Source organism: Antechinus flavipes, chromosome 1 (genome assembly GCF_016432865.1).
Source record: "Antechinus flavipes isolate AdamAnt ecotype Samford, QLD, Australia chromosome 1, AdamAnt_v2, whole genome shotgun sequence".
Classification (NCBI taxonomy): domain Eukaryota; kingdom Metazoa; phylum Chordata; class Mammalia; order Dasyuromorphia; family Dasyuridae; genus Antechinus; species Antechinus flavipes.
The window spans coordinates 385,624,153-385,637,749 of NC_067398.1; the positions used below are offsets into that span (position 1 = coordinate 385,624,153).

General features: G+C 38.8%; 1 protein-coding gene across 4 annotated transcripts; it reads right to left on the reverse strand.

Moving 5' to 3' along the window:
- Nucleotides 1-1,313: 1,313 nt before the first annotated feature.
- IRX2 (iroquois homeobox 2) lies at nt 1,314-8,033 on the reverse strand. 4 transcript variants are annotated; one of them, XM_051969817.1, is made up of 6 exons: nt 7,568-8,029; nt 7,021-7,378; nt 4,988-5,393; nt 3,713-4,423; nt 2,718-2,780; nt 1,314-1,915 (listed from the first exon to the last, which is right to left on the reverse strand). In XM_051969817.1, exons 2-5 carry the CDS (start codon nt 7,258-7,260, stop codon nt 2,737-2,739), a joined length of 1,401 nt encoding a protein of 466 aa, XP_051825777.1. In that variant the 5' UTR covers nt 7,261-7,378; nt 7,568-8,029; the 3' UTR covers nt 1,314-1,915; nt 2,718-2,736. The 4 variants fall into 4 exon arrangements, with proteins under 4 accessions (XP_051825777.1, XP_051825778.1, XP_051825776.1 ...); XM_051969818.1 differs by having other exon boundaries at nt 2,714-2,780; nt 7,021-8,033; XM_051969816.1 differs by having other exon boundaries at nt 7,021-8,029.
- Between the last annotated feature and the right edge of the window lie 5,564 nt (nt 8,034-13,597).

Consider the following 13,597-nt stretch of genomic DNA (forward strand, 5'->3'; position numbering starts at 1 on the left):
TTATCCAGTTAACATTCCCCAGGCTAATGCCTGAAGTATCTAAGATCACTTTCAAATGCCCTTTCTAACAAGACCTGAGCAAGAGGCCACTAATTTTCACTGAACAAAAAGCCACTGGAGAGAGATCCGTTTGTCAATATCAACTGGTCCAGCAATTTCCCATCTTCAGACACATCGGCCTATCTGAGCTGGCAGATGTTTAGACAAGATTTTATAAATTGTTCAATATCAGCCCATAATGAACCCCAACTGACCATTCCAAAGCAGCTAAAAGCATCCAGGATCTCCCCCGCTGGGATCCAATAATGCTCTCACGCTGGAACATTATTAATCATGGAATAAAATAGATGAGCCTCTTGAAAAATAAGTGTATGATTGATTAAAGGGCAATCTAAGAAGCCATTATTCTTGTTTTATAACCGTAAGTTATATTCACTCAATTTATCTTTGGGGAAGAAATAAATGATTGGTCATTTCTTTTCTGAAATTATATTATATTGAGATTCATATAATTTTGCTGAAAATTAAAGTGATATATTTGGTTCTTTTATGATTCTAATCTGGGAAAATGTTACTTGACTACAAATTTCAGATATGGTTTATATGATTTGGAAAGTGAATGTTACACAAAAAGGGGGGGGGATTGAGTTGTTTTAACTTTTGAGGGTTAAAGGGGGAGAAGGAATGGGAATGGGAAGAGTTACTGAATGCACAATTTTACAATTCTACAAGATTCTTACATTCTAACTGGACTGGGGGGGGGGGGGAATTAAACAATTACCTAGGGAATTTGCTTAATATAAGTAACCACTTTGGATAATTCAGGCTTAAAAAAACATTTTCCCTCTGAAATGCTTTTATTTCCTTGTGAGTGAGGCTAGATTACCAAGATTATTGTCTTTTTTTTTTCTCAATTTAGTTTACCAAAGAGATAAAATGTAAGCTTAAACCAGAAATAAGGATATTTTGCTTCAATGGTTAATTATAGAAAGAATTTTTTTTTTAAAAATCATCGCCATCATAATACCAACGATAAAGAACATTGTTTTAAACTAGGGGAATGAAATTTATATAACTAAAAACCACTCCACATTCTCCCATTGGCAATGAATTTGTGTGTGCACACTAAATATATACAACATGTATATACGTTGTTCATCTACCAAAAAGCATTTTTGGAGGGGGCAAGTTTAAACCCCATACTTTATCTAGAACAGTACAAAATATAAAATGCAGTGACTTCTATGATCAATTTCATCACTGCTCTCTCAATCAAATTACTCTTTTAGGAAAAATGAACCCAAAACGCTATATTGTTGCAGACTAGTCTGTTTTTATTTACAATTGAAGATATAAATTAGTAAAGAATTCTGTTAAACAACCAACAAAGATTGTATAACCATCAACGTTTCAAATAAAAACCAGGCAGAATTTATTTACAAAAAAGATCGGATTCCATTGCAATACAACTTGCATAAATTACTAGAAGCTTTATATCATTACAAAAATAAATATCAAATTTGTTTTCACTTTTTAAGTACTCAAGTTCTTCAATCACATTTTATTATCTCTACTGTGTACATCCTTTACAAATAAATTTTACAGTAAATCCTATCACACCTAGAGAATATATACCGTGGCAATGAAGTGATCAATTCAAGATATCCTGAGAAAAACAGATTGTTTTCAAAAGTCACACATACATTGGGGAAACTATACTAGACCAACAAACTCACATATGTCCAACAAAATTCTGTTTTTAAGAATTAGTCTGTAGATTTAATAGTGCTCTGTGGGTTCTTCTTTTATACAGTGGCACAAGATGTGATTCCAGATTTAGAGATTTGTTCTATATATTAGCTCAAGGAGAGATGATGGCTTGCTGACTTTTTTTCAAAGCAATTGTGACACCTACCTGTGGACCAAGGAAAAAACCAAATCATCCAAAATCCTTCAGTTACATACTTGTATCATTAAATTAGAAAAATTAGGCAATCTGAAAAGCTTCATCTTCTTTGTTTTCTTCATAAAAAAACTTTAAGCTTAATAACTGTTGTCTAGCATTCAAGCAAACTAAAATTTCTTTTTAAAGATGCTGCTATGAATAAGGCAACATATACTACAATGTCTATTCTATTTGCACACATTCCTAGATAAGCATGCTGAAACCTCCCCCCCCCCCCACTGGATTTTTCTTTTCTTTTCTTTCTTTCTTTTTTTTTTTATACTATGTAACCATCACCTATAAAAGTTACTTGATATGAGGAGTTTCAGCAATGTTTCTCTAATCAAAGCAGTCATGCTTATTTTTAGGATTTTATGGAGATTATGTGGATTTTAAATAATTAATGAATTCTCTGCCCTTTGAAGGAATTACAGTAAAAACCACAGTTGGAGTTAATAGTTTTTTTTTTCCTAATAAATTTTTTTAAGTTGATTTCATGTACAAATTACAAAGGGGCATCCTCCCCCCCTTCCTCCCTGCAGTTGAAAAATGTGACCCTTCAAATAGAATTGAAAAGATAAAGGAAACTCTAATGTGGTTCTCCCATTCCCCGAGATGGGAGGAAGAATACCAGAAAAGAGGGTAATACTTTGCAATCAAACTCCATGTAATGAAGCAAGAAATAAACATTAAGCAAGTTTACAGCTGCGCAATATGTCTTGGATCAGATCCCAAATGATCAGTGTAATAGAAAATGTTCCCACTTACTCACATTCTGTCTGATTGCACTTCTATAGGTAGGGTTGTACTCCTACTGTGCAGACTTCAGTGGAATCTGTCAAAATAGAACCGTCAGTTAGTCACAGGACACAGCCAGCTAACTAGATTATACAGTATATACCAAATCTCACAGTCGCTCCAAATACTGACTTAAGCAGTTTGGAAAACTGCTTTATCTCATCATTAAAATTACATTCCAAGCTTAAGTAAATTTCAACATCTTTTAAATTTTATTTTTCTCTTTAAGGACCATTTTTTTAAAATGTCCCAAGAGACTAAGGTTTCTGAATGGATGGGAGAAGAGAGGAAGGAGGTAGGAGAGAAGAGTATATCGGGAAAGAGATTTAATTACAAAAGGAGAAGAGAAGGGAAGAGTTTTAAAGTTTTAAAGGTTCGTTCCCTCCACGTTTCTGATAATGAGTATTATTTTCTTCTGGACAAAACTAGAGCAGAAAATAATCTTTAACTGGAGTGGAAAGTCAGAAAGATCCTGTTTTTAGCAATCAAAACACACAAAAGCCAGAATATGGAACACTGACTGCCCAGGGGCTCTAAGTTTAATTTGCATTTCGTTCTAAGTTGTCACCCCTGGAGCTTGAAAAACAGTTGAGATTTCATAAAACAAGCTGAGGATCTTTTCCTTTTCTTTTCCTTATATAAAGCAGATCTGGTGATAGGAGATTTTTAAAAATACACCTTTTAAAATTATCTTTAAGATCAAATGAATGCTGAATCTTAGAATTTTTTCTTTCCCACCCTTAGGAGAGGTTCCTTTATATGACCTCATTTCACAGGACGACAGATCTCAATCTGCTTTGGTACTTCCTCTCTCTCACCCCCAAATCCCTCCCCAAACACATACATACGCACACCCTGTAAGTTAGCTTTTTTTTTTTTTTTTAAACTAAGGAAGAGCTTGTGTATGTATTTCTTCCCCAGGAGTTATTTTGCCTTTAGCAGGAAAGAAAGAAGCAAGCATTCACTTACCTTTCTTAGGCTCATAACTAGAGGGCCTGTAATGTGGCTCCAGCTGGTTAGTGCTCGTTTTCAAAGAGTCACTGCTCTGCTTGGGAACAGAGCTAGTATTTAACACAGTCTGACTCAATCCTTCGTTTGAAGCCACTGCTGCTGAGTTATACCTCAGGATCCCCTGGCTCTGAAGCGCGTTAAAGTTTCCATAGTTTGTGTAGTTGCTGTAAAAGGGTGAAGTATAATAAATATGTCTTCCGAGTAGGGAAGAAGGGGAATAAGCAGAACTAGTGTGGGACGTGGAGGAAGGGGCAGCCGAAGTCAAAGCAGGTGGGGGACAGTTTTGCCCCATGTTCTGATGCTTAAGGTCCGAGGTGGCGATTTCTGCGAGAGACCACAGCTTGGGTTTGATGGCCTGGGTTTGGGAGCTCGGGGAAATCCGATTGTCCAAAGTCGTTTTGTTGGAGTTCCGGGAAGCGTCTTCATGGGGGTGGCTCAGGAGAGGGGCTTCCACGCCTGTGAGGGGCGAGGAGGTCACGGGCTTCGTGGGGGGTAGGTCTCGGTCCCCTTCCTCGTCCTCCTCGTCGTCGTCCTCGATGTCATCGTACTTGTCCTTTGACTCGGAGCCCGATTCGCAGAGGGTGTCTCCGGGTCTGCAGGGCAACTTTTCCCCATCTGATTCGGCTGAACAGGAGTGGTCCGTAAGCGAATCGACGTGCAAGCTGATCCCTGAGAAGAGCCAAGGCCAGACAAAACAAGGGCAGTTAGTTATTTACAACATGATGGCTAAAAGGAGAGAGCTCACACGCACCGGGGCAGATCCCCCCTCAGCAGCACAACACTACTTGTAAACAGGCCGTTCTGCTTTGAACAACAGCGATACACATAACCCTCCCCCCAACCCACAGCCCACCCCACCCCCCTTCTCCCAAGGGCTGCCACGTGCTTAAGGGTGGTTGGCCTTAAAAACCAAATAAAATACCCTTAAGTGCCCGACTCAACAGTATAAAACCCATGCGCTTCAATATTATCTGTTAACAGTGAAGACTCTTAGTTGTCAATTGGTTTAATTTTGCAAAGTTGAGAAGCGTGAGAATGGGGTAAGGAAAGTGGTCTGTAGGTACCCCCCCTCAAAAAAAAAAAAAAGATTTTCACCCTTTTAATGGAAATAATTTTAGAAACAACTTCCTAAATCGGGATACCCCGGGCATACACTCTCTGCACACAAGTTCCAGCAAAGTAGGACTTTTCCGAACCTCTGAGCGTGAGAGGGCTCTACTCTGGCTTACTGACCTTCGTCTTCCGCAGATGTTTCGTTGTTCTCTTGAACCTTATCTGAATTCTCTTCTTTACTTCTCGCCCCGTCCCCTTCATCTTCATCCTCGTCTTCGCTTTTGTTCCGGGGAGCCCAGGTCATCTTATTCTCCTTCTTGAGTCTCCGGCGGGCATTGGCGAACCAAGTGGAAACTTGAGTGAGAGTCATCTTGGTGATGATGGCCAACATAATCTTCTCCCCTTTGGTGGGGTAGGGATTCTTGCGATGCTCTTGTAGCCAGGCCTTCAGGGTGGCGGTGGCATCTCGGGTGGCATTTTTTCTGTAAGCTGGGTCATTCAGCTGATAAGGATAAGCTGGGCTGCCATAAGGATGGTAGCTGATGGCCCCGGTCATGCCTGTCGTATGAGCATCATAAGGTGAGCCCTGAAAGAGAAAAACGTAGGAGGTGAGCAATTTATTATCTTTATTAGTAAACAGCTTTTTTTTTTAAAGGTAGGAGTAATTTCAATTTTCACTTAGATTTTTAATCTCAAATTAATATTTCAGTACCGAAAAATGATATCCACACCCAGCCCAAATACCCAACGGTTACATTTTTAGTCATCAAAAATTGTAAGTCTCAAACATTTCACTTTCTTGAAATTAAATGGTCGCTAATCACTTTCGAATCTCGTAGACTACGGGAGGGAAGTAGGCCTACAGGTAGTTTCTGGATATCTAAATTTCACTCAAAGGTTCAAATGATGCTTCTCCCCCCCACCCCCCCACCCCCACGGTACTCTAGTACCCCCAACCCTCTTTTAGCCATAGAAAACACAACAAAGCCACCACTTAGCAATTCACTGCACTAATGCATTGCAAATCCAATTTGCAAATCAGAAGATATGCACCGTTTCAAATTGTTCAAATGCGATGTAATTAGCATTTTAATTCGCCCTTTAACGTTTAAATTGCGCTTATTTAAACCTTCCAAATTCTAGAAAGTTGTAGATATTGTTGGGGAACTTGAGAACTTGTCAGCACATCTAGGAATTCAACTGAGGGTGTGGCGAATCTCAATTTTAATCTCAATTTTACTTAATGGCTTTAATAGCCAGAAATACTTTTCAACTTCCAGTGACTTAGCCACTATGGTGGCAGAACCGGAAAGTCCAAGGAGGGATGATTACATATCAAGATAGATGGTAAGACAATTTATCTCAAGTATTTTTTTTTTTTTTAAAGAATAAGGATGCACAATTAGGCGGGGAGATAAAAGCAGAAACAAATTCTGGAACATAGATCATATTAGAGATTTATTTATTTTCGTTCAAAAAAAAAAAAAGGATTGTCATGTCAACAGTGAAATCTGAAGCTGCCGACTCCCGAACCTTCTTGTATAGGAGCGGAGTTCCCAGATAGCAAACAGATGCTCCTTTTCATCCCTTAAAATCCAGTTAAACCATTAGCACAAAAGCATTGAAAGTAAATAAAAACCGCACGGGGAGAACGACCCGAAGGTCCGCTCAGCAGCGGACTAAAACACACACACACGCACACACACACGCATGCACACAGACAAACCCTATACTCTCCAACACCCAACACGCACTTAATTATTCAATCTATATTCTTTTATACAATAAACGAAAAAATTTAGTGCAGTAAAGTAGGGTGGATTTCGGAGGAAAGTGTAAGCGTTGGCAGATGACTTCCCATCTAACCGGTAGGCAAAGTAAAAGCATAATTTACCGTCTCCTGTTATTCTTTCTGCTCGCTCTTAAAGTTGACGCTTGAACCTAACAAGCAACCTCTCTCTCTCTCTCTCTCTCTCTCTCTCTCTCTCTCTCTCTCTCTCTCTCTCTCTCTCTCTCTCTCTCCCTCTCTCTTTCGCATTATCTTAGGGTTGTGATCTTTCTAAGGATATGTAGCACCTATAGATCATCTGATACTGGACAGAGATGAGGATGGGGATGAGGATGAGGATAAGAGCAGCAAGTAATGAGCCAGGAAGAGGAAGAGGAGGAGGAGAAAATGAGGGGGAAGGCCGAGGCATCTCCGAGGTAGTTACCATGTAGGAAGGGAATCCCGTGGCGGGGTCTGTAGAGTACTGAAGTGGGCTGGTGAAGCCGGTCGCAGCCTGCGCGGTGAAAGCCGCAGATCCAGGGTAAGGACTGAACGCCGAGCCTGAAGAAGACCTGGCCAGCTCCTCGCTCCTAGGCGCCGCCAGCGCAGAAGCCCCGTAAGCTGGGCAAGAATAAAGAGCCAGAGAACCAGGGGGCTGGTAGAGGTAACCCTGAGGATAAGACATGGCTTAGGCGTGCACGGGAGCAGGGAGGGGGCGAGGGGGTAACCGGCCCTGGCTCTGCTTCTGCCGCTGCTGCTGCTGTTGCTTGCTCCCTCTCTTGCCTTTCCCCAGTTGGCTCGGTCTGTATATAGTTATGTAGAGAATTAAGAATTGTTATATGCCCCCCCCATCCACCCACCCAAGAGAAAATAAGAAGAATGATCAGTAGGGAATGAGGGGGGTGGGTGGGGTGGGGGTGGGGTGGGGGTGGGGGAGAGAGGAAGATGAAGGGCAGAAAGTAGAAATAAATCAATCTGATCAGAAAACTAACCCGGACGAGAAGTGCATCTGGAGAAGAGAGAGTAAAGGGAGGGAGGGGGTGGGGAAAAGGAGGGAAGGGGGAAGGGGGGGAGAAGCGAATTTAAAAAAAAAAAAAAAGACAGAAAGAAAGACGGGTAGAGAGAGTGAAAGAAAGGGGAGAACGAGAAAAAGCCCCCGGAATCAGCAAAGTAGCTGCGGCTGTGGCTGCTGCTGCTGCTGCATATGGAGCTCTTTCTCAGCCACAGCCAGCTCCCCCAGCGCCTGCAAGTCTGTATTTTGGGGGAAGTATAGAGAGTCTGAACTGAAGAGTTGAGGGAAGGAGCGCTCGAGTTTCTGAGGGACATTGGAAAACGGAGCTGTCCGTCACGGCGGCTTATCTGCATATTCAGACGGGCCCGCCCCCCTCCTCCTCCTCTCGCCTTCGCCTCTCACAGACAGGGGAGGGAGGGAAGCGCAGGCTTTTGTAATGCAAGCCACCCTCTCTGTCTGCCAGGGAACACACTGCCGAAGCCAAGGGATGATACTGCTGATCAGCCACTCCGGACTCCTGCGCTCGGTTGCGCGCGCGCGCGCGCGCACACACACACACACACACACACACACACACACACACACACACATTCTCTCTCTCTCTCTCTCTCTCTCTCTCTCTCTCTCTCTCTCTCTCTCTCTCTCTCTCTCTCTCTCTCGGTAAGCGCCCTTATATTGTCATAGTTTAGGCTAAAGGAAGGAAGGGGCAGAAACTCGGCCTGTCCCTTCTTGTAGCTGAAAGTCAGGGAAGTTGTCTTCCCTCCCCCACCCCTCTTTACAGTAGCGGTAGCCCAACTTTCTAAGTCCACTACTGTCCCAATCTCATTGAATGTGGAAGTATTTTCTTAATTTGTCCTAAGGAAGGATTCCTTATTCGGGTTTTTATTTGCAGAGTTTTGAAGGAAGGCCCGGGTGACTGCAGAATAATTCAGTTTAAGAGAGATAAATTAAAATATTTAGCACATTATTATTTTCTTACCTGGGAGAAACCAAAGGGAGTAGAAAGGTAAAGAATCTATGATCTTGACTGATTATGGGACGGACATCCATCCCTAGGTTCTAATCCAGAGTAAGGGAAACACGTGAGGGGGGTGGGCTGCTGAGAGAGGAGCTGGTTAATTGTGTTTGGACCAGTACTGTTTTTTTTGTTTGTTTGTTTGTTTTTCTTTTTTGTTGTGTGTGTGCGGTTTTTTTTTTTTTTTTTTTTTTTTTTTGGCTTTGCTTAACACGTGGGGTTTAACTTCCAGTGTTTTAAATTTATTTTCCCCAGATCGCAGCAAATGCCCCCAGCCCTGCGACCCCTTCTTCTTCTTCTTCACTTTGTGCTCCCACTTTTGATTTCCCGAATATTTGAACATTAATCTGATGGATATTAAATATATTCCTGTCCAAGCTTTCATTGTAGTAAAGAATGCATAGCTATGTATTCCACCCTTGCATGGACATAGCATGGATGTTTCCCCGGTTCTCATCTCTCTTTTCCACACTCCCAAGCCTTCCCTCCTAATAATGTATTCACCGCTTTCATGGAGGCCCCTAATTTATCACTCTAGCTTCAAAATCCCCAGTTACGTTCCCAAGTATTTATTTAAACTCTAAGATTTTAATGAACTGTTTAAGAGCTTTCAAAAAAAAAAAAAGTAGACTCATTCTATTTGTGCAGAAAATTAAAGTCTGAAATTTAGTCCATGTGTTATTTTAAGTTAGCATCTACCATGTGTCTTTTTAAAAAATATATAATAAATCAATAAGTCTCTTCTTCACTGCTTTGGCTAGGGAATATTTACTTGTATTTTATTTACCAAGAAAAATTATTTTTTTATAAAGTGTACAGTGTAGATTTTTGTCTATTTGTGCAAAATCCTCTGGATAATTATGACAAAAAAAACTCAAATCAAATCAAAAAACTTTTAAGAATTTATTAAGAACAGACAGGAAGTTATGATGGAAACAGCTGACAAATTTGTTAGTTAGCAAAGGTAGTTTATTTTTAATCCATTATACACAACTCTAATAAAAATGATGCCGGGGGAATGGTAGAGTTTAATGACCTCCCTAATGGAAGGCATTGCTTTTTTAGAACCCAGAGATATTACAGTTAACCAAATGAATCTCACCTAGGTTCAGTTATGGACAAGATTGTAGCCCAAATTGATTTTTCTTCTTCATAGAACCACATCCCTCCTCCACCTATTCCGACCTCAGTTCCCTATCTCCCTCTCTCCAATCACTTTTCTTAGCACTGGTGAAGAAAGAAGAAATCTGGCTGCCAGACAGACAGTTCATTAATGTATACATCTATCAGATGGCCTGTAGGAGCTACAGTCTTTAGAGGAGGGGCAAGGGGTGAGGGTCTCACACCAACAGGTATTCATTTTCATTAATTTGAAATCTATGTTCTTAAAGGACTCAAATATGAAAGAAAATGGGAATAAATGAACCGTCCAACCCATCTATTGGTTTGCAGAAAAAGGCTCTTAAGCATTCTTCCTTCATTTTCCCTCTCTCCCTCCCTCATCTCACAATTTGGCTACTCATGGAGATATGTATGTATATTCTGAACGCATAAGGAAACAGGACCCATAAACCCCAGAGCTTTTATAATGCACATTCATATTTAAGTAGTTATATGAAATAATCGATATCAGGCGATTGCATCTGAATAGAACATTGCTATGTTTCTCATACTGACTTTTATGCGTTTGGTGGTATGCTTTACAGCTGCAGCAGCTGGGGGTTGGGGAATGCAATATTAATTATCACATCATAAAGTCAGACTTGATTTTCCCCCATAAGTCAGATTGAACAAGTTGCAAACTGCAGTTTTGCTTTGGCATTTTTTTTTTTTTTTAATTTGGGAAAGGACGTCCTTTCTTTCCAGCATAGGTGATGTAGGTAAGTATTTGTCTAGGCGAATGGATTGCTTTTAGTGCCTCCTGTTTAATAATTAGTGGTGCAATTCAGTTTGGGAATACAGCGGTCGTTTTGTTTACATTATAACAGGGGATTAATACTATTAAATGAATGCTACAGTTATGACCCGGGGAGAGCGCTTTAAACAAATACCGGGGATCCCATTCTTATATGCTGTAATTGAGTTCAGAGAAGACACTTGGGGTAAATTATTACAGATGGAAGGAAACCATGCCCTGTTTGCCATATAAAGTCCACAATTAAAGGGATTTGTTATTTTTTTTTTTTTTTGCATTGTCGGGGGGAGAGAATCCACTAGCAAAATTTTGCTGAAAATGAAAAATAAATTAGGATGGTTAACAAATATAATAGCAGATTTAATTTTTAGCATCTTTTGGTTCATTTAAAAAATAATCATTTGGTACAAAAAGGGGGGGCTAATTTTTACCATGGGAGATTAATGGAGTATGATATTTCCATTTCAAAAGACAAGTTCCTGCTTTGGTTTGATTTGCATGTTTTGTATGGCTTCAGAAAAGCATGATCTCTGCCATTGGAAGAGAGAACCCTGAATTATTATAGAAATACTTCCCATTTGAATTAAGAGAATATGCTCTGGAAAATGAAGTCTATTCTGACATCAATTAAATATAACAGAACAATTTCACTGGCTCAATACTATTTCTCACTTCAGTTTAGAATTTATCATTATATATCCTTATTTTTCCCTAGTTCACTGCGTCTGGACTTGAAGATGTTTGCGGGGAATTTTTCCCCCAGCAATTTTGCTCCCTCATTGAAATCTAAATTTTCCATAGTGCTGCTTGTTGCTAATAAAAACCGTCTACCTTGCACTATTAAACAGTAGAATAGTACTACATGCACTTTTTATTGGTAATAACTGTAGCAAATTAAAATGCCTACACAGAGGCATTAAAACTTACATACTGCATTGTTATCTGAATATATAATCACTATTTCAGGGTACTACCCCCTCGATTAAAGTAATACTGCTTTTGAATATTCTTCTTAACCTTAAATTAACTCTGGCTGCAATTAATAATACATCAGATGAAAATAAGATTTAGACTTTTAACCTCAAGCCTATTAAGGTTTTGAAAGGCTAGTTTTTACTTGTTTGTTTGTTTGTTTTGGGGGGGGGGGATGGTAAGAATGCCATTTGTAAATTGTTAAGGCTTCACATCACTGAAGGGAAAAGTTTGAAGAAAAACAAAGTTAGGAGTTAGATGTGATCTTTCTAATACAAGAATAGTGTACTAATGGGTAACAATCTGAATTTCTAACTGGCTATGTAAGTGAAATCTGCATAGGTACTAGCACATATACATTTATCGTTCTGAGGAGATGTAGACATTTTCTTTAAGTTAGATTTCATCGGCTCTCAGTCTGAGCCATACAATGTACTGTGGTGCAGAATAGGGCTATTTAATAATTAAAAACTGAGTTATTTGAAAGAAAGAAAGAAAAAAAACACGCATATTTTTTGTTTCCTGCTTATTTGCTATGTATTTTTCTTTCTTCTGTTTTAAATGCATTTAAAACCTAGCGACGCTATCATATTTTCGAATTACTTGTCAAAACACTGGGCAATTCATTTTAAACAACAATGCAAACTTCTGGATTTAAAGTAGCGATCCATCCATCTGCAGCAAAGGTACTCAAAAACACTTGTAAAACTCGCTTGATTGAAATGGCTCTCCTCCAGCAAAGGAAAAAAAAAAAAAGTGTTCTGGGTAAAGAAAGTCTAGACCGATTACTTATATTTACAGGCTTTCTGGGTCATGTGGACGCATGAAGAGAAACAAGGAACTATCTGAGGAACTATCCACTTCCTCCCCACCTTCTGGATAGAATTTTAGTTCAGGCTGAGTGTGGGAGGGGGCGCTGTGGCAATGACTTTTCCCCTAAGCTCTTCAACACTCGCAGCGTAATTGTTTATGTAAGTCTCTTCCCTGGGGTTCTTTTTCATATTTTAGTCATTATTTCTAATAACAATACTACCTAGCGGTAGCCCCTAACATATACATTAAAAAAAAGGATTATTGGACGGAGTTAAAGTCACTCAGCTCTGCGTCGGTGCTAATTTATTTTTAATTCCATTTTAATTCAGTAAAGAAGAAAAACAATATTTTAATACAACATGACAGCACATTGTGATTTTTTATTTTATTTGAATATCCAAGAGAATTGTTAGAGATATTAAAGGCTTTTGTGAAACATGAGTTTTCATTTTTGGTGCATGGAATTTTTGTATTTGTATCAATTTAAAAAGAAATGCAGTGATTTAGACTATCTGCTTTTAAATGTAAAATATATGCTTTTAAGTGACAACATTGCTTTTCTTATTTCATATATTACTCTAACTTTTCCCCTTCTGCATATTAGTGTATGTTAGAAAAAAGACAAAGAAACAGAAAAACATTTTAGAAAACTAAAGTGGAATTTCTATAATTTATACTATGTTTAGCATAAATTGAATAGTAAATATCTTCCATTCTCTTTTTATCTTAATATGTGTGTATATGTATATACATTTGTGCAAGACATTTGTCTCATTGGTATAAAATGTTATGTAAGCATTTATTTACTGATGCTTAAAATTTCCACTCAAAAATTAACTACATATATTTACACATATACTTTTATTGGATAAAATCTTTTTAAAGACATATGAACCTTTTTTAAAAATTTATTTTGAATAATAAGTGAATATGATAAATTTATGATTTTTAAAGTGTGATTTGGGAGTACTAATAGCATTTCAAAAGACATATACCAGGAAAATTTTTCATTCCCCCACAAAATATGAATGTTTCTATAAGACATATGCTTTTACATTTCAAAACTATTCGGTATTGGCTTGCAAAGCTGTATCTTTGGCTGTGTTTGATCTGTGTGTAAACAAGACCAATTTGAACTTTGGTTTCAAATTGTAGACAGGAGATTGTAAAATGAATTGGCTTGAGGGCAAGACAACTCATGCCTTCAAAACTTTTAAAAATGCATTTAAAAATTGTCTTTCTTCAAGCCTTTTCATATTCTCAATTTTAATTTTGCATTATACTGAATTCTCTTC

What these genes read in the sequence shown, in the direction of transcription:
- IRX2 (XM_051969818.1), bottom strand. Translation starts at nt 7,260, where the DNA reads ATGTCTTATCCTCAGGGTTACCTCTACCAGCCCCCTGGTTCTCTGGCT. An exon ending in CGGGATTCCCTTCCTACATG is followed by an intron (nt 5,394 to 7,020) that starts GTAACTACCTCG and finishes TTTCTCTTTCAG; the next exon opens with GGCTCACCTTATGATGCTCA. An exon ending in TAGTTATGAGCCTAAGAAAG is followed by an intron (nt 2,781 to 3,712) that starts GTAAGTGAATGC and finishes CTATTTTGACAG; the next exon opens with ATTCCACTGAAGTCTGCACA.